General features: G+C 40.8%; 2 protein-coding genes across 2 annotated transcripts; both read right to left on the minus strand.

Moving 5' to 3' along the window:
• Window positions 1-9,589: 9,589 nt before the first annotated feature.
• Window positions 9,590-13,829, minus strand: LOC139461541 (intraflagellar transport-associated protein-like). Its single transcript, XM_071243023.1, has 7 exons — window positions 13,773-13,829; window positions 12,992-13,145; window positions 12,652-12,803; window positions 12,194-12,268; window positions 11,355-11,457; window positions 10,517-10,830; window positions 9,590-9,832 (listed from the first exon to the last, which is right to left on the minus strand). The coding sequence occupies exons 1-7, from the start codon at window positions 13,827-13,829 to the stop codon at window positions 9,695-9,697; spliced, it is 993 nt and encodes a 330-aa protein (XP_071099124.1). The 3' UTR covers window positions 9,590-9,694.
• Window positions 13,830-20,581: 6,752 nt separating this feature from the next.
• Window positions 20,582-23,004, minus strand: LOC139461834 (beta-1,4-galactosyltransferase 7-like). The gene has a single exon (XM_071243313.1). It carries the CDS (start codon window positions 22,624-22,626, stop codon window positions 21,673-21,675), a length of 954 nt encoding a protein of 317 aa, XP_071099414.1. The 5' UTR covers window positions 22,627-23,004; the 3' UTR covers window positions 20,582-21,672.
• Between the last annotated feature and the right edge of the window lie 1,429 nt (window positions 23,005-24,433).

Raw genomic sequence — 24,433 nt, forward strand, 5'->3', positions numbered from 1 at the left:
TCGGTTCCCGGATGATTTTCATTCAAAACGAAATAATGACTATATAAATTTACCCGTATATCCGGAAATTCAGTTTCCGGAACCGGACGGTCATTTTCATACACAAAACACTGAAATGCACACAAAATTGTCTCACTTATCCGGACAATACACTTCCGCTGGTGGTAATCCTTCCGCTGATGGGAATCCTTTGACTCGTGAGAAGTCAATTAACAAAGTGACACTGAGTTACGTTTGAGACGAGCTTGTTTATTGTACATGTAATCCCCAAGCACAAGTTCGTGGCTTGTATAGAGACCTTGATTACCTATTACGAGAACACAGGCGATCTGGACAATTTGGATTTATTGTTTAAAATTCAAACCTCAAAATGTGGTAAAGTTCAAACTTCCATGACAGACTTCCAGTAAGAAGCTGGTTTCAGTTATACGGAAATTCGTTTATACGGACGAATTGTGAAGTGACGCAAGTGTCCGTATAAACGAGGCACGACTGTATAAGTATGTTGCCTGCTCCTTACCCTTACCTTACAGAATCTATACTACTCAAAACAAGTTCAGGACCATGGCATGGCAGATTAACTATAGGAATATGAAAGAATCGGATGGTCCTAACATCTATTCTGTAGTATATTATGGTGTGTCGATCCCACATATGTTTTAGATGCAATCTAGATGTCGAAAGCTTTAAGCTTTTGGGGATAACATTTCACTTCACATCCTTGGGCCACGCTTATTTCTCATTTTATGGGGGGCACGGGTGGCCCAGTCGTCTAAGGCGACGCGGATCGCTGTGCAGAGTTGTGTCCCTTGGGCACGCCAGAAACCTATGATCATGGGTTCGAATCCCGGTTCGCCTCGATTATGTTTCTAGGTTTTTCAGCACCATACCCGTGCTCGTGGGTTTCACTGAAGTGGTAAACGTCTGAGGCCTGCATCACTTCAGGCTTTCCTCCCACATTAAGCTGATACGCCGCGATATAACTGGAATACTGTTAAAAGTGGCGTTAAACCTCACTCACTCACTCACTCACTCACTCTCATTTTATGCTTTACAGATTATGGATAATTTATTGGAATCAGCTGGAAATATATTATCAAATTTGCAAAGCTCAATCCTGTATTTTATTCGAGATGAAGGTGTTTGGGCTGGGTCAGTTCAAGTGGGATGGGGTTTATGCAACTGCTGTAAAACGTGCATGATGTTAAGAATTTTTTTGTAACATGGATGTTTATTTTCTGATATAAAATAGCTATGTGATAAATCACAAAGAACAATGAAGAAAACACTGTTCTATCATGGTATTGTTTCTGAAGATTTGAATATGCGCTCGCAAGTGGAAGACTGGATATATTAGATGACATTATTTTTAAGAGGGAAGTGTCTCGTAATTTGTGCGTTTATTAATTTTAAAAAGTCTATAGTTACTTTCATTTGTTATGATTTTTATAGCTTTTAGTATTTGTTTAGTCCTTTAAAGATGAGCCAACAGGGATATGTGAATAATTTTATCCGTGTTTGTTATATTTTCTGTTGTGGTGTTTGTCTCTGTTTGGTCAATCCATAAACTCAAAATATCAAAGAATCGAGCCTATAATAATTAGATCTCATTATATCTACAGTGGTTACAATTTAGGTAGATACGTGTATATTTAAATCAAATACTTCAAAATCTTGTCAAGGACTGTAAAATACAGCAAGTCAATCGCCTGAGAAAGGGAAACATACAGTGTTATTCATATGGTTGGTTATCACAAAGCTCAAATTAACATTCCAATTTTATTTTACTTTTGTTAACACATCATATTTGATATTTTCAAAAGTTATCTAGTCATATCATATGTAATACAGTAACATGGCTAGATAAAGTTTACATTTGTGAGTCTATTTGCATGGTGTTGGGGAATTGTCAGTTATAATCATTCATGTTCAGGAGAGTTTGGAACGTCATACATTCATGTTTCTGTAAATGGAGTAACAACATTTGATGTGTATCTAGTAAACCTGGGGAGAGTTTTTGACCAAGGTCCTTATTGGCAATTTCATCTAATAATGGCACATGCTTTTTCTTTTACACATATATTTTTTTAAGATTGTTCCAGGAAATACTAGAAAAAAATAGTTTGGCCTCATTTTTTACAGCTCAAACATATCTGTTCACTAGACATACTACATGTCCTAAAAAAGATGAGTGTTGTGAATAATAATATAATTGTTTGGCTCTTCCTTACGATAAAGAAATTGTTTGTTTAAAGCATTTTTTAGCAAGTTAGGTGTGTATCTATGTAGTGAGATGCAGGAATGTCCTGTACAAAGATGTGACGTGTGTGTTATTTGTACATGTTGTATATACACTGTCATGTTTGTTTGAAGAATCACAACTGCGACTCTGGAACCCAAGTTCCAATGATTGTGTTGGAATCGGGGATTGGGTGGACAAAGTGGTATGTGTCCAGGTGAAACTTAGACAGGTGACAGCAGCCTTAGAAATTTGTTTTTTTCAATGGCTAGTCCAGAGGACCAGTGGAGGCCTAATTTCGCTTGTCCTCGGAGGTTGTAGCCAAAATGTTGCATATGCTTACGTTTTCTATCAATTTATTCGGTTCTGATTTGTACCGAAATTGAAGCATTGAGAACTGGTTCAGAATAATAGTCCTCAAATGCTGCTAGTCAATGAGGACAGCACAGTCTCAAACTATAGTCTGGGAGATAATTTAAGCTACCAACGTTTACTACAATATATGAAAAACTATCGGACCTACTCCAGTCAAAGTTGGTATGAGATTATTAAACAGTCATACATAACTGGATAATACATTTAAAGACAATCGGTGCATGAATAAAAAATCTGTCTATTTAGCTATCACTATATTTCATCAACAACCAGACCTGTTCGTCACGGGTGGAAAGATCGTTCATTGTAACAGCCATCTGCATAATGCTATCCCTGCGTCACAGGGCCATATGACACAGTTGAACCAATCAACTCAACTCGAGAGGGTGCGCGGCAATCACGTACACACGAATACGGTGTTAGCGTTGGGCGTCTCAACGTGCGTGATTCCCGTGCACCCTTTCGAGTATGTCGGTACCTTAAATTACCTTCCAGACTGTAGTGTGTTCCAAAGGCAGTCACAGGGAAGACTGCTGCCTGCTGACACCTGGCGGTTTCATTGTTCCCCAACAGCATGGACCATACCATCAGCAGCCAAATCTGCCCCCAAATTATTTTGAACAATTTGGTTGGTATCTCACAATGGCATGCTGGCCCTCTAGACAAATACTGGCGACATTGATTCAGGACAAGTAATTGTGAAATTTTTAGGGATCCAGCTAGGTTATCTTCTTATAATGTTTACCTTTTACCAACATGAATTGAAGAAATGTTGTCAATGGGAAGATGTGAAAATGTAGTGTCATTGTGTAAAACTCATGACTTGCAGTTTACCTAGAAATATGTATGTTGGCCCAGTGATAATTCTGTGGGCTGTTTCACAATGCATCCCAAGCACTTCGAAGTCTTTGATAAGTCATGGGAGTTACAGTTTTCGACGTAATAAGCGCCCACGGCGACATTTGCTTAGATATTGGCAAATGACAATCCCAATTAGCACCCCTTCCGATTGATCAATGTACACAAGACTTATTTATTCGCGTATAATACGCACTCGTGTGTTATATGAACCCTTAATTATGGGCATTTAATTCTGGAAAAATATATCTACATAAGCATACATAAACATTTCAGGCTGTCAGCATAAACCACAAAATTTCAACTTTCAACTCTGTTTTTTTTCACCGAAATAACATTCTAATAAGAGCCCCCTATTTCTAATTTTGAGAGCGCCCTGGGCGCTTATATACGTCAAATACAGTATGACCCTTAATGCTTCGTTGAACAGGACCCTGTTGGCTAACTTGAAACATTGTTTGTAAATGTATATATGCAAAGGTGAATGGTATTATTTGTTCAGGGTAGACTAGCCCTCTGATTTCAGCCTAGGATCAGATTAGAGTATTGCCTAGTGTAGACATACTGTACTCATACTCACTCATGAAACTTCCAATGTAGAAATGTTATTTAAGCTTCAAAAAGACAAGGGATGGGTGCTCTCCCCTGCATCCCCCTCTGGATCCATGCATGAACAATGAGGAACATAATGCTTCCCAAATAGAGCTTCGAAATGCTTCTCCAGTCATCTTGCCAGAAACTTCAGGTCCATCTCCCAGGGTTCCTGGGACTTCAGGTCCATCTGCCAGGGTTCCTGAAACCTCAGGTCCATCTCCCAGGGTTCTTGGGACTTCAGGTCCATCTGCCAGGGTTCCTGAAACCTCAGGTCCATCTCCCAGGGTTCCTGGGACTTCTGGTTCATCTCCCAGGGTTCCTGAAACTTCAGGTTCATCTGCCAGGGTTCCTGGGACTTCAGGTCCATCTCCTAGGGTTCCTGGGACTTCAGGTCCATCTAATAGGGTTCCTGTGACTTCAGGTCCATCTCCCAGGGTTCCTGGGACTTCGGGTACATCTCCCAGGGTTCCTGGGACTTCAGGTCCATCTCCCAGAGTTCCTGGGACTTCAGGTCCATCTCCCAGAGTTCCTGGGACTTCAGGTCCATCTCCTAGGGTTCCTGAGACTTCAGGTCCATCCCCCAGCATTCCTGGGACTTCAGGTCCATCTCCCAGGGTTCATGATACTTCAGGTCCAACCCCCAGCGTTCCTGGGACTTCAGGTCCATCCCCCAGTGTTCCTTGGACTTCAGGTCCATCACCCAGCATTCCTGGGACTTCAGGTCCATCTCCCAGGGTTCATGATACTTCAGGTCCATCTGCCTCGATTCATGATACTTCAGGTCCATCTGCCTTGGTTCCTGGCAACTCTCTAGCAAGTACTAATCCACACGTTATCATGAGATCCATGTTTTTGTGCATAGTCGCTCACATTTGTTATATTAATGAGATATTACCTTCCGTCCAATGTTTACAAACATATTTGTGCTTACTGTCACGGATTCATTGTATTTTTGTAAATAAACTATATATTATCATATTTCACATCTTGTTTTCGCTCATTTGTCAGCAATATTTCGGTGACCTGAAGATTTATTATCTTCATATTTTACAGCACACCAATCACACTTTCACAGGACTACTGTTTTAATAACATTTACAAAATATGATGAAATAGAAATAGAAATTTGAGGTGATTATTACCCTAATTCAATACTTTCCTCTGCCATGTTATGGAAGTAGAGATGTTGAGGAGATTGGACAAGATGGTTCTCATGTCATGTCAATGTCACTACTTCAGGTTGGAGTGGCCCAGGAAGTTTGTCAGCACCTGTCCCATGTCGTTGGGATTCATTAAAGTGGGAAAGGTCTAAGACCCTCATCACGTTCCTCCTACATTTAGCTCCTCATGATATAACTGAAATACAGTTTGAAGCAAGGTTACATCTCTCACTCACTCACTCACTCTCACTCACTCACTCACTCACTCACTCACTCACTCACTTACTCACCAACCCTCACTCACTCACTCACCCATGTCACTCACTCACACACACCCACCCACCACCCCCTCACTCACTCACTCACTCACCCACTCACACACTCACCCATCCACTCACTCACCAACCCTCACTCACTCACTCACCCATGTCACTCACTCACTCACTCACACTCACCACCCCCTCACTCACTCACTCACTCACTCACTCACTCACTCACTCACTCGCTCACCCACCCACCCACCCACTCACTCACTCACCCACTCACTCACCAACCCTCACTCACTCACTCACTCACTCACTCACTCACTCACTCATCCCTCACTCACTCACTAACTCACCCATTCAGTGATCATAAACACATAATCAGAATTCTAAAGCAACTGAAGTGCGACAAACAAGTAGATATTAACAAACTACCTGAATTAAACCATTGAAAAGTCAGTCAAACTTTATTTAACCCTAGTTATTCAAGCAACAAATACAACAGCTATTATTCCAACAAACAGTTTGAGATGAAAACAAATGACAACTGAGTTGATAACAATATGACGAATTAAAAACACACCATAAAATGCACAATAAATAAGAGAAATCACAGGAGAGATCAAACAAAATTTACATTGCATTGCACATGGTGGTCTGACGAGATCCGAAGAAGCGTGCATAAAATCACTGTATGATTGACTTTTCAAAACTTATTTAGCAGGCAGTTCAAGACTCCCAGGCAAATGAGGGGTGTTTATGAAGAGAGGCGCCATACATGTATCTCCAATAAAGTCATTATACAACAGAATAGACAGGAACTATGGTATTTGACCGGACATTCGCATTCTGATCCACTTATTACTACAAATCCATTTCTTTGGCCATATTTGTTCAGGGCCACGTGTTGTTCTCTAAAACAAGAAATATAGAAGGGAGGAGAGGAGCTTCGAAAAACATTAGGCCTTGCTTGTTTTGTTGTTTTAGAAAAACGCCGACTTGCAAAAATTCAAACTGGGCCTTATTCCCTTATTTTATCACTGCTGGGTTTACAAATGCCAGGGGCGGTCATGTAGCCTAGTGGTAAAAGCGTTCGCTCGTCACGCTGAAGACCCGGTTCGATTCCCGACATGGGTACAATGTGTGAAGCCCATTTCTGGTGTCCCCCGCCGTGATATTGCGGGAATATTGCTGAAAGCGGCGTAAAAACCATACTCACTCACTCACTTTACAAATGCCCAGTGAACATGAGCGTATGTATTTACCATTCACCATCTATTTGACACACATACAAATGTATGGCAGATTGCCCATTTACATTTCATTAGTCACCCAGCATAAACAGCCTAAACTAATAACGGCCTGCACTGACTGTACATTCGGTTATGGAAATAATCAATGAAATCAGCGTCGGAAGCTGGCCAGTGTACTTACCCTGAACAAGTTCCTTTAAGTAGTGGGGGAAACCTAGCTTTCCCCCACTACCCCTTTAAACTAAACACTATCAGTATAATATATATTTATTATCTCAAAGTCCAAATATCCGATTGTTCTTATCGTATTGTCGCATATGTCGTATCCTGACGATTCTAATCCACAATGGCGAAGGTGTGGCACTCCCAAAACCTTAATTGCGGATGTAGACATATATACCCACTAGTTGACTTTTGGAGAAGCGCGATAACGAGATCTACTCCAATTAACTCATTACTGTGTGTGTCTGGATATATATAACCTTAACTTGTGTGTCCCCTGTGAAGATCAGTTAGAACTGGTCTTCAGCATCCCATGTTTATTGTAAGAGGTGACCAACGAGATCGGGTGGTCAGGCTCGCTGACTTGGTCGATGCATATCATCGTTTCCCAATTGCGTAGATCGATGCTCTTGACGCCAATCACTGGATCGTCTGGTCCAGACTCGATTATTTAGCTGGCATATTTCCGAGTTCGACGTTTGACACCCAAAAATGTAGGTAGATGTAATTTGTGCTGCAAGTCGAGTATGCGGCGCTAAACAACAAACAAAACTTGGAAATTAGTAACTGAGGTTTCCTTGAAAATAAAAGTACATTAGAGTATGATAATATCAACCGAAAACTGATATTATATACTTTTTGGGGGATAAATATAGCATGGCAGTTTGGTGTAATAACAAGAATGAAGTGAGCAAAGCTCACATACCCCCGTTATCCCCGCTGGTCAACAACAAATAGTAAATAGTTTGTAAAGTAATGACATATTACATATTTCTAACTGATTTTAACTTCAATGTTTTAAAAACTAAGATTGAGTTCCAGTGTCATCACACACACACACACACACACACACACCATATTTACATATTGCACCCTCTACAGATCAGTTTCTCCCTGTGGGAGTGCACCCTTCACCCCTACCTGGAACATGGGTCCTTCCTCTCACTGGTGAAGTTGAAGAGACGATACAATGAACCAGGAAGTCAGAGCCACTATAGCCATGGTTGACTGAACATGATGTAAGGGCCTTAATTGCGGGTCTGTCAGACATCTTAAGGAGACTATATGTGCCCCTCCCTTGAAGTAATGAGATCTGTGACATCAGCACCGTCATCCATTGTGGTATTTTAACATTGTGTTTTTTATCTTTATATATGTCAAAGTAAAACACAGTGCTTGTTTATTTTTTACATGTTGGACCTTTTGTTCGTTTGTTCGTGTTGGACTACCTTAAGTGACAGTTGTGCTAGTGCTAGTACCTGGTCTGTGAAGATCGGGGGTAGAATAGGTCTTCAGCAATCCATGCTTGGCGACTATGGTTGTCGTAAGAGGCATCTAACGGATCGGGTGGTCAGACTCACGGACTTGGTTAACGCCTGTCATCGAAACCATTTGCGTGGATCGATGCTCATGTTGTCAATCATTGGATTGTTTGGTCCAGACTCTATTACTTACAGACTGCCATCATGTAGCTGGAATATTGCTGAGTGCAACGTTAAACAACAAACAAAACCTCTACCATGCTAGCTTACCCAGTTGCAGATCACTTGCTTGATAAAGGTGCAGTAAAAGGCGACTATGCTTGTCGTATGTGGCGAACGGGATCAGGTGGTCGTGCTCAGTGACTTGGTTGATGCATGTCATCATGTCTCAATTGCATAGATCGATGCTCACGATGTCAATCATTGGATTGTCTGGTCCAGACTCCATTATTTACAGACCGCCGTAATATAGCTGGAACGTTAACATGGTGATTAACAGTCTGATTTGAGCCTTTGGTTCTTATTGATCGTAAGTCAGGATTAAAAGTGAGTTAAAGCACATGAGCAATATTTCAGCCATATTATGACAAGGGACTGAACCAAGTCTACTCTCAGCCATGTCAACAAAGATGAAGAGATACTGAACCACGTCTCCGTGATGGATATTCCAGTGTATGTCAACATTGCAATATCCATCCCTGCATTTCTCATAACAAGGTTAGTCTGTCTTGCAGGTGAAGTGAAATGGGGTTTAACGCCATGTTCAAGAGTATAGCACTTCTACAGCTGTGTGTGTGTGTGTGTGTGTGTGTGTGGCTGCTTGTACTAATGCCGATCTTGGAGTACTAGAGAGACCACCGAGATAACACCGACACCCCACTCAGACAGAGTTGGAAAAATCTGTTCTCATCAGCTGGACCCATCACAGCTTCGTTTCTGTCCAACTTAGGCATTAAATGCATTAAAGAGTAATGCAGGAAAAGTGAAAAAATGTAATAATTAGTTTAGACCATGCTATAAACCGGTATAGAGTTGGTTGGATGGTTTGTTGTTTAACGCCGCACTCAGCAATATTCCAGCTTTATGACGGCGGTCTGTAAATAATCGAGCCTGGACCAGACAATCCAGTGATTGATATCATGAGCATCGACCCACGCAATAGGGATCGATGACATGTATCAACCAAGTCAGCAAGCCTGACCACCCGATCCCGATAGTCGCCTTTTACGACAAGCATAGTCGCCATTTACGGCAAGCATGGGTTGCTGAAGACCTATTTTACCCCAGAATCTTCACGGGTCCCGGTATCGAGGTTTCCTGTGTTGTCTGCGAGATAAACATGAGTGTATACACAAAAATCAACTATGAATAAAACATGATTTATTAAACAAATGTACACATGATATTTACTGCTCTTTCTACATGAATATTTACACACTTATTGCAATTCTTAGTCAACCTCTAGCTATCAGCTGGGTTTACTATCTGTAGGTATGAAAGTCTGTAGATACTGCCACTCTTGAGGTGTAAACTTGGGTGTCAGCTTGACATTGTCGTAGTCAAAGTCCTCGTCCAGACAGAAGGCCTCCACCTGGTCCGAACACACCTGACACAGCAAACATGTCCACACATTAAACACAGCGTATATTAAGAAAAAATTGAGCTCAATATTTTTTGCGTTTAGGAAGGTATAAATGTAAAAAACAGTGCATGCTGTGTGAATCCGCAAAACGTATTTATGCAGCAAAGTGTGCACATTGGTTTTTTGCACAGTGGATTTACTCAAAGTTGCAAAAAACATATTGAAGTCAATTTTAATAAACAAATATAAACTGTTAAGTAAAAGTAAAGGCAAGATATTTGATGGATGACAACCACTCAGTCTGCTTCCAGATGTTGCTCAGTTTCTCTCCCAGCATGCAACATGCTTGTTTGAAAAGTTGAGATGTGAGTTGTCTCCCCTAGTTGGGTACTCGTGTCCCTGCATAGACCTAGAGTGGGTGAGTGAGTGACTATGGTTTCACGCCGCATTTAGCAATATTTTAGCAATGTTCCAGCAATATCACGGCAGGGGACACCAGAAATGGACTTCACACATTGTACCCATGTTGGGAATCGAACCCGGGTCTTTGGCGTGACAAGCGGATGCTAGAACCACTAGGCTACCCAAACCGCCCCGCATAGACCTAGAGTCCATCTAAACACTCCTTGAGTTCTCAAGTACCCATCAGAGTTATAACAAGACAAAACTCAAAGGTAAAATGACAGGAGAAGTGAAGAATGTAGCTACCTGATCCCCTGACTCGGTCACGTGTGGTGAGTCCTCGCTGCTGGTTTTCCGAGTCGTAGCCAGATCTAGACTTGTGACCCGAAGCAGGTCCAACTCTGTGGGAACATTGTCAGGGGGGACGTCAACCTCACCAGGGTTAAGCTGAGCAGAAACATCATCATCATCATCAACACTTTCTGCATCGTACTGCTGATCCACCAACATACTGAGGTCACACTCAGCAGCTGGTTGTGTTACATGGGGCAACTGCTGCTCCTTCAACAAGAACTCTTCCTTAGACTGGGTTATCTCCCCTCCTTCACTGCCACATTTACCTGTATATTGTACAGAAAACATATTGATAACAAAATGCTGACTTCAAGAATGCTGTTATCATTAGTAGGAACATGCATGCCAAGTTTCATCTTCCCATAGTCCAGCTAATTCAGGGGGAAGGTTTGCAGAGCTAACACAACAGATACAATGCACGAATATCTTGCAAAATATTTTTCAGAGGAAAATAAGATGGACCCAGTGTCAGGTGAGTGTGGTGAAATTGGGTTTAATGTGGCATCCAAGATTATTGCACTTATATAGCGACGTGCATGGATGCGTGTGTGTGGTTGCTTGTACCAGTCCGGACTGATGCCGATTAATAGTGCTAGCTGAGATACCATGCCGCAGTTTAACATGAATACCCCACTCAAACACATTATACTGACGCCGAGCCGACGAGTCTTTGTTTTAGCCCCTTAATGCCGACCGCCAGACAGGGTAACAACAAGTACCATCTGTTAGTTTCTAGCATTTCTATCTCTATTTGTGAAAATGAAAGTCAGACAGAATACATCCCACTGACCTGTCTCAGCAAAGCTTGCACTGTATCCTCCAACTGATACATCATCATCACCATCATCATCATCATCATCATCACTACCAACATCATCAACAAAGTTGTCAAACTGCAACAGAACAATCACAAAGCTATCACCCTCTCTGAACATTCTCATTGACATGTAAATTACCAGGAAATACACAAAGAATGAGAAACTGATCACATATTAATGACATCCAACACAATTACTGAACACTGATATGATGGTCTCTATAGTTGTTGGTTGGTTGGTTTGTTGTTTAACGCCGCACTCAGCAATATTCCAGCTATATGACGGCGATCTGTAAATAATCGTGTCTGGACTAGACAATCCAGTGATGGACACCATGAGCTTTGATCCACGCAATTGGAATACGATGACATGCATCAACTACGTAAGTCAGCGAGTCTGACCACCGCATCCCATTAATCACCTCTTAGGACAAGCATAGTTGTCTTTCACGGCAAGCATGGGTTGCTGAAGACCTTTTCTACCCCCGGATCTTCATGGGTTTGAGATATATGTACTTATTCCTTGCCATATAAGCAACCGGATCTTCACAGATCTACCCTCCTATGCCCTACATTAATACAAAATCTATGGGTAATTGATTTGATGTAATCTGAAAGTTGTATGACACAGGTTAAGTTATTTCACCAAAAGTCTGTTATCTGTTAGCACTTCTAGGAATTGAGAAAACCCTAAGCATAACACTTTTTACTATGATACATCAATAAGTAATAAATCATGTAGTTCAAATACAAATATCAAATTGACAAATTTATCACATCACACAATGTTGAGGAAGAAATATAAACTGCACTTTTCTCTGTGGTCTGCTGCCTTGGTGCACAGCTCCAGCTGTCATCGTGCCAGACTTGGTTCCCTCATCCAGAGCCTGAAACAAAGGAGTGTCACTACATCACATTCTCTACAGGGTGCTGTGCCTCTCAGGAAATCAACATATCTATAGTTCCTTGAAAACAAATTTTTCGTGAAATTTGAATGTGATCATTCAAACCTTTCAAAAACACTATTTTGTCTGCTACAGTGTTGTGAGTCATCTGGTATGAATGCTGCTGGAGGCACTATTACAGGTTATTCACGGTTATCATGTGATGTGTGGCGGACATTTTGGGAACTCATGGTGCCAACCTCTCTAATATCTATGGGTAATCATGTCCCTTCTCTAGTCAGGCATCTGAATATAGTGGCGCACAGAATGGTTGCTACTCTGCTACATGATGTACCGTAGTTCAGTTACGCTCTCCTTCCCCTCACCTGTTCTTCTATACCATCGTCATCTGTCTGAGTATAATGTTCTGTTGATGGAGTTATCTCCTTCACTGAGGAAAGGCAGACAGGTTTCTCCATATTGCTGACAACAGGAGAGACAGTTGCCTTCTTCTTGGATTCAGCTTCCAGTACATGATCTGCAAAGAAATAACATGTATCATCTCCACGTAGTAACTTAGAGTATTTATTGTATGGATGAAAATATTCCCAGAATTTCAGAGATTTTCAGTTAAAAGGAACATTACTGATAGCCATCGTTAGACACAGACACTAGTCAGCTAGTCTTGCTTTCCACTATCCTACATTTACAATAGGACATAATTACCCATTGTGAGATATGTAAACGAGTTGACCAGCGCTTCCGTTGTCTCCTGTGACTTGTTCACGAAGCTGTCAATCACCTGCCGAACCCCCTCATCTATACTTCGGTTGATTGCATTTTGTCTTTCAGGACTTGGCTCGTTCATATTCACGCGGTTCTGATTTCACTTCTTCTTTTTTGTCTAAGCGATACACACATGTGTTGGGGCGAGTACTCCTACGTTTATGTATTCAGATAACACATATCAAGAATCTAAAACATGATACCGTATTGAAAGAATAATGCTTGCTTTCTTTTCAATGCGTCTTTGACGACAGAGCGGAAGAAGAAATGTTCAACCGGAAACGGTTAAAAAGTTGAATCCACATACGGATTAGGATTAGATTTATTTTTTTACGATTGTAATCAAGATTAAATGAAGTTAGATACTGGATGCAAATATTCACACAAAACGTCAAAATAATTAGATGTATATATTTCAGATAATTAATATGTATAACAGGCCTGTTATATTAAGTAACAATACCATTGAGTGCACATGGCATCTGCTACCACAAATGGCTATCTGTTTTCCATGATGTGATCACATCATTCCGGCACGTATAAGCAGGGATGGTTTTCAGTCACAAGGTATGCTAGTATATTGTCCTTGACACTGATAATATGGGACAATGGGACATGGACATGGACTTCCTCTTCCCCTCCCTCACTCCCACCTCGGACTACAAATATGTATATTTCACGCTACAACTATATCAATGTAGCGTTGTCGACAAGAACCCACCTGAGCGCGAACGCTGCAGTAGGCTGACACACGATACACCGAGTATTGAGCCTTCATCTGCAACACTGGTAAGCCGATTGCATAACAAGATAGACACTATTGAGTTACGTTTCATTCCTGTAGATAACAACTGGAATGTGAAATTTCTTACGTCAAAAATAACTCATGAGAGACAGATTTCCTCTTAAACGTGAAGAGCCCAAGTCTGGATACAGCTTGTACGGAAAAGGAGGGTTGAAATTTGTGTTTTTGTCAATACGCGTTTAGTAATCGCGTAATTGTTTTATAACACATCACCAAATGAGTCATTGTGTTATTTCATGGTCACTATCAGTATTCACGATCACCTATAAAACTGTCCAGTGTATCTAAGTGAGTAGTGTTTTACGCCGCGTTTAGCAATATTCCAGCAATATCACGGCGGGGGACACCAGAAATGGGCTTCACACGTTGCATCTATGTCGGGAATCGAACCCGGGTCTTCGGCGTAACCACTAGGCTACCACCCCACCCCTCCACCCCCCACACCGAAACTGTACTGAGTTACAGCAACAGGCCTGTCATACATCAACGCACGATTCTTGCGATGTCGTTTAAAAGTTGCGTGCATGCACTGGTCGCTCAGTTAACAACACGAAACAGTAATGTGAACATTCTTGATTTAGTTTTGAAAACCTAATTTGCATCATTAACATTTTCACATGCGACTAAACATATACCTGGTAGCAGGATTCAGAACACGTGAAGATAAACCAACGTCACACTGAATCAGATCTCTTTTTGGTTTGTTTGTTAGTTGTTTAATTCCACACTCAGCAAGTTTACAGCCATACGACGGCTGTCTGAAAAAACCGAGTCTGGATTAGACAACCCAATGACTGACATCATACGCATCGATCTGCGCAATTGGGACACGATGACATGCATCAACCAAGTCAGCGAGCCTGACCACCCGGTCCCGTTAGTCGCCTCTTAAGACAAGCATGGATTGCTGAAGATTAATTCTACCCCGCATCTTAATAGGGCATTTTAGGTACAAATTGGTAGTGAAATGCATCAACAATGCAAAAAAATACGAGATAATAATATTAAAGCGATATGACAAAGATCGCTGTTCGGACAACATGAAGTTAATGTTCAGAAATATGAGACGTGTTATAAGTTCAGCAGGTAATTTTCGTGGACAGTGGTTGATCTGGTGTATACCGTCATTTATTACCCACAGGATTAGAAATATATTAAGCGAATTAATAAAAATCGTATGTACCCTCGGGCAAATATCACTTCGCGTGCACCAGTGAATTGTTTACGTCATCTGGACGGCTTTGTTGACGTCATTCGAATCTAATGTGACGTAAAGTCGGAATGGCGTCACACTAAAAACGACGCAAGCTCCTCGCAGCGATAGTCCGTTCGCGGAGCTCTTTCTAACTGGGAGCTTTCACGGATAAAGAAGTAATGGGCAATAAAGCAACTATAACACACGCATGTTTGTCATGCTAATTTTATTAAAAAACTCGTGTAACACAAAATTTCTGGCACTCATTTCGTAAAATCAGTATGATACACATGCGAGAGTAATAATCTCTATTTATTACATGCCCGTGAAGAGATCACCCGTTTAATAAACATACAGCTGTATTACACATTGTGTGATACCAAAACGCGTGCTTATGTACTCTCGGAACACGTTTCACGAACATATATTGAAAGCTCTCAACATCCTTTGGCTTATTCAACGACATTGCGTGTGGAGATGATAGATCACTGAGAGGAGCTTATGCACACTCGATGACCCCCAGCAACCTTGTTGCTAGGCTGACGTCACATGGCATTGTTTCGCCGATGGATCTTGCAACAAAATTCCACAGATTACGTCATCGGGTATTGTGACGTGTTGTAAACTTTGAGCTGTAAGGCCCCGTTCCACCAGGCGATCGTATTGGAGCGCAACTACAGTCGTTAGTCTAAGTAAAAGTATGTGAATTGCGATAACCTCAGCGCTACGACAATTTTGTGGAACGGACGCCTGAATTCTAAAGGTTGACCGTTGTATGGTATTAAATTCATACATTTCAACTTTTGACGTGTTTGAAGTATTACTCAATATTGAATTATGCCGTGGATCGTGTAGGTGCCAGCCTATTCACACTCAACAGTATAATTCGAAAAACGGTATTAATGGCAAGTAATAAATGAAATACTAAACTCGCTCCCGTGTAAAACCAATTTTATGAAACTCGCGAATAGTTGTGGTATCCGACTCGCTTTCGCTCGTCAGATACCAGAACTATTCACTCGTTTTTATACCCCGACAGGGTGGATCGTTGTTAGTGCGAGCTGTCACAACCTGCCTTTAATCTTGCAATCAACCGCTAAAACGCTGGAATATTGCTCACTAGCGCAAAAAAACTGAATTGTCCATAGACAAATCAAATACAATTGTGTTCAGAATCGGTGGAAACATCTCTTTATTGGCTTGCCAACAGCTTGTACAAATATACCGTACTCGCCCTGATAAGCGCCCTTGAAGCTTAGAAACTTGGCAAAGAGGGGTGCTTACATATTGATATAATACACGAGATAAATTTGTGTTCAGAGATTGGGCGGATAATAAGCACCTGCGTTCAAACGTTCATGAAACTACAAATAAGTCGATAACAGAGGACCAGACAACGGTAAGCGTTATATACAGTATACGCTGTAATCAGTATTGTGTATTTTCTCGTACGATAACCCGGTTATACAGCAGTCACGTTGGAGCTAAGTAAACAGTGAATTTACTGTCCTGTAGATTGCACGAAGATACTGAAAATGAGTAAATATTAGTCATGAAATTAGTGAGGTGAGGTGAAATGGGGTTTAACGTCGCGTCCAAGGTTATTGCACTTATATAGCGACGTGCATGTACCTGTGTGTGTTTGTGTGTCTGCTTGTACTAGTCCGGACTGATGCAGATTTATAGTGCTAGCTCACTGAGATACCATGCCGCAATTTAACATGAATATCCCACTCAGACACTGACTCAGACACTGACTCCCAGCCGACCAGTCCTTGTTTTAGCCCCTTAATGCCGAGCGCGAGACAGGGTAACAACAAGTACCATCTTTTAACGTCTTTTTGGGATCGAACCCCGGACCTCCCGCTACCCCTTTTAAGGTGTATATCATCAGGCTATAAGTCAAACATGGATGAGATGTATAATATATATTGAAATTAGATGTGCAAATCAGATTCACAGGCACTTGCATAACACATACACCACCAGAACCAACAACGGACTTGGCACAATATAAACATAAACATGTAAAAATAACCAAGCTAATGGTGACTAGGAAAATCGACGCTTGTCTCAGTAGCACTGGTGGTAGCGTGAAATACTAGAAATTAAGTGGTTGCAGGTTCGAATCCCACCGAGGATTTAAATTCTTTGTGTTCATCAAAGTGTTGTTGCTGTATGCCTAATAGTATTCCTCTCATTCGAAAGCTGACAGTGAAAGTATATCTGATTCCTACTTACCTTTTTTAGCCTTTTTTAGTGATTAGTAAAGTCTACTAACATGTTAGTATCCGCGTGGCCAGTGAAATTCACTGAGTTAGTAAACTGTGCAAACTATTTCTGTCAGTGATGTTATACCTTTGCGCCCTTATCATCGGGTAAGGTTTTAACATAGCTGTGTTTCTGTAAAAAAAAATGCGTATTATAAACAAGAAAATATGGACTGTCGTGTACACTTGCGGGCTTGGCACGGAGCGTTTATAAAGATAACTTGCAGATGGGTCTAAATTTTGTCGGGGGCGATTTTTGGAGCGATGTTTCAGCAAATACGGTAGCTTTACATTTATGCCAGTTCATTGTCATTATCTACAGCCTGATCAACATTGGATGGTATTATTTGCCAATCATAATTGTTCCGAGATATTGTGTCCAGCAGTAGCATGATTTCATTGAAAACGTATGTACTATAGGCCTCATATCTCACACGGGGTTGGAGAGTGGGGAAATGTGCTGATAAAGCCAAGCTGGTGGTTAACGTGTTTGAGACTAAAGCCATCTGAGGTGAGTTCAATATTCCATGAATCTGCTGCGGAGGAATCGATTTTAGAATTCATTACCAGTTATAGATTATCAAATCCTTTAAATGACAACTAAATAATTCAGATTGATTACTTTCCTGTGATCTTTCAGTTTTATGGCAGTCACATGATATTCATGATATACATCTGTATTCATACATGGAGAGACATCTTTTCCCCAAAATGTGTAAGAAAGTAAAAATATTATATATCTATATAGCATTTATTTAAGGGGCTGGATGGGGTGTCTCACAGATTGAATACTAGGAATTGGGTGGGGTGGGGGTGTATCAGACAAGGATGGGGCAGATACTGATGTGTTTGTTTTTATTTCAATAAAACCAATGTCATGTTTCAGAAAAAAAACATTGCTACCGCACTGTAGCTCACCTGGATACGTAGACTACAGTGTAAAAATGTCAGTAAAGACAGGCACAAAGGTTGCTATCAGCATTGATATTGGAATATGTTCTTCTTAAATACTGAGAACTAAAACCTAACACTGAAGTCTAATGATTTGAACAAACTATGATGTCCTAAAGAGAGAGATACACACTCAAGTTCAACTCCCTCAAGTTTTCAGAGGCAAATATGACTTTTGAGAGAATTTAAGAGCATGTTCAAAAACTTTAAATATTGCACACACATAAAAACTGAAAATATGTGTTGGATCCTTCAACTAACAAATATAAAATGTCATTACTTTTGGAACCAAAATGGCAGCGTAATGGCAATAATAAAAAATTCAATATGGCTGCTACAGTAGATTTGAACTTCTTTAACAAATTGGGGTGTCATCATAAAAGATGACCCCATCAATGATCATGGTCAAAGAACAAAGATAAAAAAATTGCAACAAACAGGAAGCCGGAGTACGAACTATACCTGTACCGAATTTCATTCCAGTTTGAACAAAAAAGGTTAAGTAATGGACATCATTATAAATTTTACAATATGGTTGCCGAAGCGGCCATGCTGAAAATCAGATTCAAACCTCTTGAAAAAATTGTTGTGTCATCTTCAGTGGCAAAAAGTATGTGAACTGAAATCTTCATTGGTCCAGTGGTTTCTGAGATGTTTACACACATGATGGACAAATAGGCCACGACATACACTCACTTGACTTTCAGTCAGGTGAGCTAAAAAGCAGGCCCAAAGACTTGTCTGTTTATGGAACCTGAACAACATTATTATTGGTATCACGTTCTGGTTCTGATCTTCAGACAAGGTCTTAAAACCTGACTTGTTGATTCTTATTACAAATTATTCCAGCAAGTTACAGCTTGTTAATATAGAAGTCAGTCATCTAGTTATTCAGTTACATATCTATAACCCCTTCCCGGACATGTAGTAATTTCTGGTTTCCTGGCATTATGACAAACCTGTCCTTCGAACTTTCAACATTGACTAAATAATGATTTCTTAAGATCAGTCTTGTTTGACTTCACCATATACACCACTAATTATACACTAATTCAGACTTTCGCTTCTTGTGGAAGCCTCGGTGGCTGAGTGGGTTAGACTTTGTGTGCTGGCGACTAGGTGCCTCACCCAGACGGGACTCAACCCCCAAAAAGTAAGAGAATCAGTACTTTGCTAAGAAAGTGTTATCCCAAATATAACATTTGTTACATTTGACCACTTTCTAAATGGCATTGTGTATTCATAATTATACACCACTCCGCTATCATGGGATATATTTAACCTTAAAATTACCATCACACACAACACTGATTCTCATGTGTCAAAAGTATAATTAAACAGAATGGCATATCTGATTATCTCTATCAAAAGCAAAGTAGTATAATAATATCATATTATTATATATGTTATTAAATAGTTTTCATTGTCACAATATCATTAACTTGTATAGTTCCTATGTTACTAGGTGAAAACAAGGACTATAATTTGTATGATTGAATGTTTAAGTTCTCTTCGAATCCTTCAAAGATGGAGATGAGTGAGCTGGGTTTGACTGCTTTAAACAGTATTCCTGTAATGTCATGTCAGCTTAATGTGGAAGGAAAGCCCGAAGTGATGCTGGTCTGAAGTTAACCACTTTGGTGAAACCTACAAGAGCATGGAGTGAGGGAGTGAGTTGGGTTTGACGCCGCTTTTAACAGTATTCCAGTTATATCGCGGCTAGTCAGCTTAATGTGGGAGGAAAGCCCGAAGTGATGCAGGTCACAGACGTTTACCACTTCGGTGAAACCCACGAGCACGGGTATGGTGCTGACAAACCTAGAAACATAATTGGGGCGAACCAGGATTCGAACCCACAATCATAGGTTTCTGACCTGCTGCACCAAGGGGCGCAACTCTGCACAGCCAATCGCAGCGCCTTAGACGACTGGGCCACCTGTGCCCCAAAAGAGCATGGAATGGTGCCGACAAACCTACAAACAAAATGGGGGTGAACCAGGATTGAAACTCACAATCATAGGTTCCTGGTGCGCCCAAGGGATACAATTCTGCAGAGTGAATTGTGGCGTCTAAGACAACTGGGCTGACAAAGCCCCCTTTGAAGATGGAAAAGTCTGACAAATAATATTAAAATATAAATTTATTTTTTTACCATGCTGGTTGTTATTTATTGTTCTGGTAGGCTGAAAGTGTAACCGAAAAACTAAACTAAGTTTCACCTTAGGGACACATCCCGGCACGCCACAACATTACCAACAAACATGACAAACCGGGGCATTTTATAAAACATGTTTATTACCAGTCTCATAAAATATATCATCACTCGTAAAACATGTCAAAATTGGAAGATTCATTAAAGCTCTTAAACATGATAATTTGATAAAAAAATGTTAATATATTTTTGTAAAATGACCTTAATGACATTTATGTTCACACTGTAAAATAGTTTTGAGTTTGCTACTCCTGACCTACGTTTTGTTCACATGAAATGAAAGCTCACACAAAACGTGGTACTATGATTCAAATACACTACACAACAATACAAGGTCAAGCAGAAGCACAAAAGTTTGGTTAGGCTTAAAAAATATCCTTGTTTCATGACCAACTGACCCCTAAAATTACACATGCCCCTAATATAACATGAAAAATATTTTAGCACTAGTAACATAATTAAAAAACTGTTTTTATAAGTCATATCTTGTTTTTACACAAGATCATAAAGTTTCGAACATGCTATTCGTCATGTTCATGGTGAGTGAGATTCACAGGGTGTCCTAAACATGGTCCATGGACCTGTCTCTTCATACATTATTAATATTTGTATAGTGCACTTTCCAATAATTCATAACTGGTCACATGTGTTTAGCCCATGACAGATGGATCAGCACAGACTTGATTTTGATTTTCATTCTCACTCCCTGGGAAGTATACATCAAGCTGAAGGGGGCATGTCAAAAAGAGGTCAAATGGTACACTAGAATCAAGTTCACTTTAATAGATTTGTGACCTAATAAAGAATTAAAATAAAATAGATTTCTACATCCCTGTCCGTCACTAAACAAACTATTTTTAACAGACCTTACATTATCTTTTCGACAAGGAATCTGCATACATCCACGACTGAGCTATAACCATAAAAGTGAGATAAATGGTGTAACTATTTTTAACAAGGTTAATATATGTAAGCTGTATTGAGGATAACATTGGAGATGTGCTATATACAGGTCTGAAACTTAGTAGTGATTAACAATATTAAAACTTGATATATTCATATTCTGCACAGCCAAGTTACATGAGGCATAAGGTTGATAAACATGATTAATGTTGCCCTTGGAGACATTTCCACAAATATGACCATCATAACACCAACAAAACATAACGTTTAACGTACAAACATAACTTAGTGAACATTGTTCTGTGAATAGTTTTGTAAATACCACTCATGATCTTCAGGCTGCAAGCACCAAGGGGTTGACTGGACATCACACATTAATTTCACATTTAGTATTGTCACTGGGGCATTGTCTATTGCTAATTCTCTCCTACTGGCAACCTCATATTGCACTGTGGACATTCCAGTGTCCCTGTCCAGTCTTCTTGTCTTGTTCCTCTGGTCAAAGTAACGCTTGTTATCCCTTGGCCTTCTCTTTCTGTCGTGGACATGTCTGAAGGTTCTATTGCCAGTCGTAATATTCTGAGGTCTTTGAACAATGATCCCCGCTTTCCTCATTCTGACGTAGAATTCATCATCCTCGCGACCCCAACCCCAATATCGATTGGATAAACCATTCAACAATTTGAAATCGGATGACCTCAAGAGGAGTATTCCACCAACGAAAGTCTTATAGTGATAAAGAGGATGAAGGTTTGGTGCAGCAATATGAAATGGTCCATTTTCAGGATAGGAATAGCTGAGGGCAGGGTTCAGTGGTAACAGATCCACATCATGCATGGCGATGTAATCACACTCTTCACTGCTCTCTCGAAACCCAACATTGATAAGGGATGCTCGGTTAAACCTGTAATTATCCACTTGGTTAACCACATAAATCTTGTGACGAACACTTTGATTGTTAAGGAAAGAATGCATGTGGGGTACAAATTCCATCAACTCTTCAAACCTGTCTCTCAAAGGCACTACAATTGCTAGGGTGTGCTTGGTTTTGTACCGGTCAGCTATAGCTGGTGTCTGGACAGTTCGAACATCCTGCTCGGACTCGCTCTCGCCCCCTGGGCACGCGCATGGTGTAGACTCTTGTAGAGGAAATCGGGCAAGATAGAAACAAAACACCAACGTTAGACCTAAGCACACTAGAAGAATGCGCGAGGTTGATAACAGCCTCCTGTTGGCCATCCATTAAGTTTAAAACAAAAGTCAACAAATTGTATGGCATCCACTTATTCCATGTCTGCGGCGTGTGTTCGTGTGTGAGACAATCGGCTACTGTTCACCTCAACTCCAAACCGACAAACGTCATCGTTTCGGACTTCTGACATATGGCTCACACATGGGCTGGTCGACCACAAGCCTAAATGAATGCTACCGACTGTAATGTACCGGGCAGGCTGATGACAAAATGGGGAAGACGTTTCTGTTCTGACTGTCTCCGTCAGCTATATGACACACGTATCCATAAAGAATGTCTTTGGAAATGCTTCTTTTTCATTTTTTAGCAACGACCACTGACTGTTCCTCTCCCCAAAAAATTGACTGACCCATGACAGGTCGTACTCAGCTCCCAACAGCCTAACCTCCGTAAACGCGCTGCTGTAGAGCTTACTTATACAAAATTGCGGAATGTGTATAGCAAATACGAAAATGGAGTTTAACTGTGCCTACGTTACAAAATTGCTCCACATTTTAAGCATTGCACATTAGACAAAACTGGAGTGTTTTACAAAGCAACAATTCAAGTACCAATGTACCTGGGTAAGAATCGGGGCCATTGACAGGCCCATTCCAGACCAACTCGTGTTATTCCGGGACAAGCCGAATCTTCTGTGGTGACGAATGTGACAGCCCTAGAATTAGTGTTGAAATAAATAAATTGTCAAATGCCGCATGAATTTGAACACAAATCCATGTGTATACAAGCTCATATCAGCAAAGGCGAAAAACGGCACCGCATTTACCGAAAACGGCGTCTGTATTTTAAATATCGATAAGAACGATTTATGTGGTAGAGTTTTCTTTAAGCCAGGTTCCGTTTTCGCCAATCCATGCAGTTTTGCTGAGGTGACGATTTAGTTAAAACCCCTTTGTGTCAGGGTGACCCGACCCGGTACGTTCCTCTTACAACCAGCATTAGACTTGTACAAGTCTCTCATTTAACTTCTTCAAAACTGTTTTTTGCATACCATGACTAAATTACGCCACTTTGATTTGTTAGTTTGTTATGTAACGCAGCCTCCATTAATATTCCAGCTATACGACAGCGGCCTGTAACTAATAAGAGTCTGGACCAAGCAATTCTTTGATCGATATTGTATGAGGAATGATCCACGCCATCGATCCAACATTTTCGTGATTCGAGGGAGGGGGTTGGCACCCTTATTAACAGCACTTAATTATAATTAATACACGAACACAATTAGAATTGTAGAATACACTTTAGTATCATTCTCCCGGGCGTTATTCAGTGGGACCGCACACAATCAACCAAGTATCCGGCTAACGTATTTGTGCGAAATATGCATAAAGTGGGAAAGCGCACGTAAAATCTCCAACTGTCACCAAGTCTTACCACCCGATCCATTCGGTCGCCTCTTACGGTTGGTTGGTTTGTTGTTTATCGCCGCACTCAGCACTATTCCAGCTACATGACGGCGGTCTGTAAATCATGTACACAATCGAGTCTGGACCAGACAATCCAGTGATTGACATCATGAGCATTGACCCACGCAATTGAGCCGCCTCTTACGACCAGCACAGGTTGCTGGGGACCTATTCTAACCAAGGATCCACACAGGCTTGGCCACTTTGAACATTATTATCCCTCCACACGAAGTTGGGCGGGGGACATGGGAGCGGAGTTCGTCCACCCGTCCTTTTTGAGTTATGACTTATTGCACATTTCTGGTTTCAGTTATGTATCAGCTAAATGGGACCCATACTCCACTGTCTGGAGCCTATTTCCAGTCTGTGTCTAGATGCTGTAAAA

The sequence above is a fragment of the Haliotis cracherodii genome, unplaced genomic scaffold (assembly GCF_022045235.1).
Source record: "Haliotis cracherodii isolate W230 unplaced genomic scaffold, xgHalCrac1.p SCAF_15, whole genome shotgun sequence".
Classification (NCBI taxonomy): Eukaryota; Metazoa; Mollusca; class Gastropoda; order Lepetellida; family Haliotidae; genus Haliotis; species Haliotis cracherodii.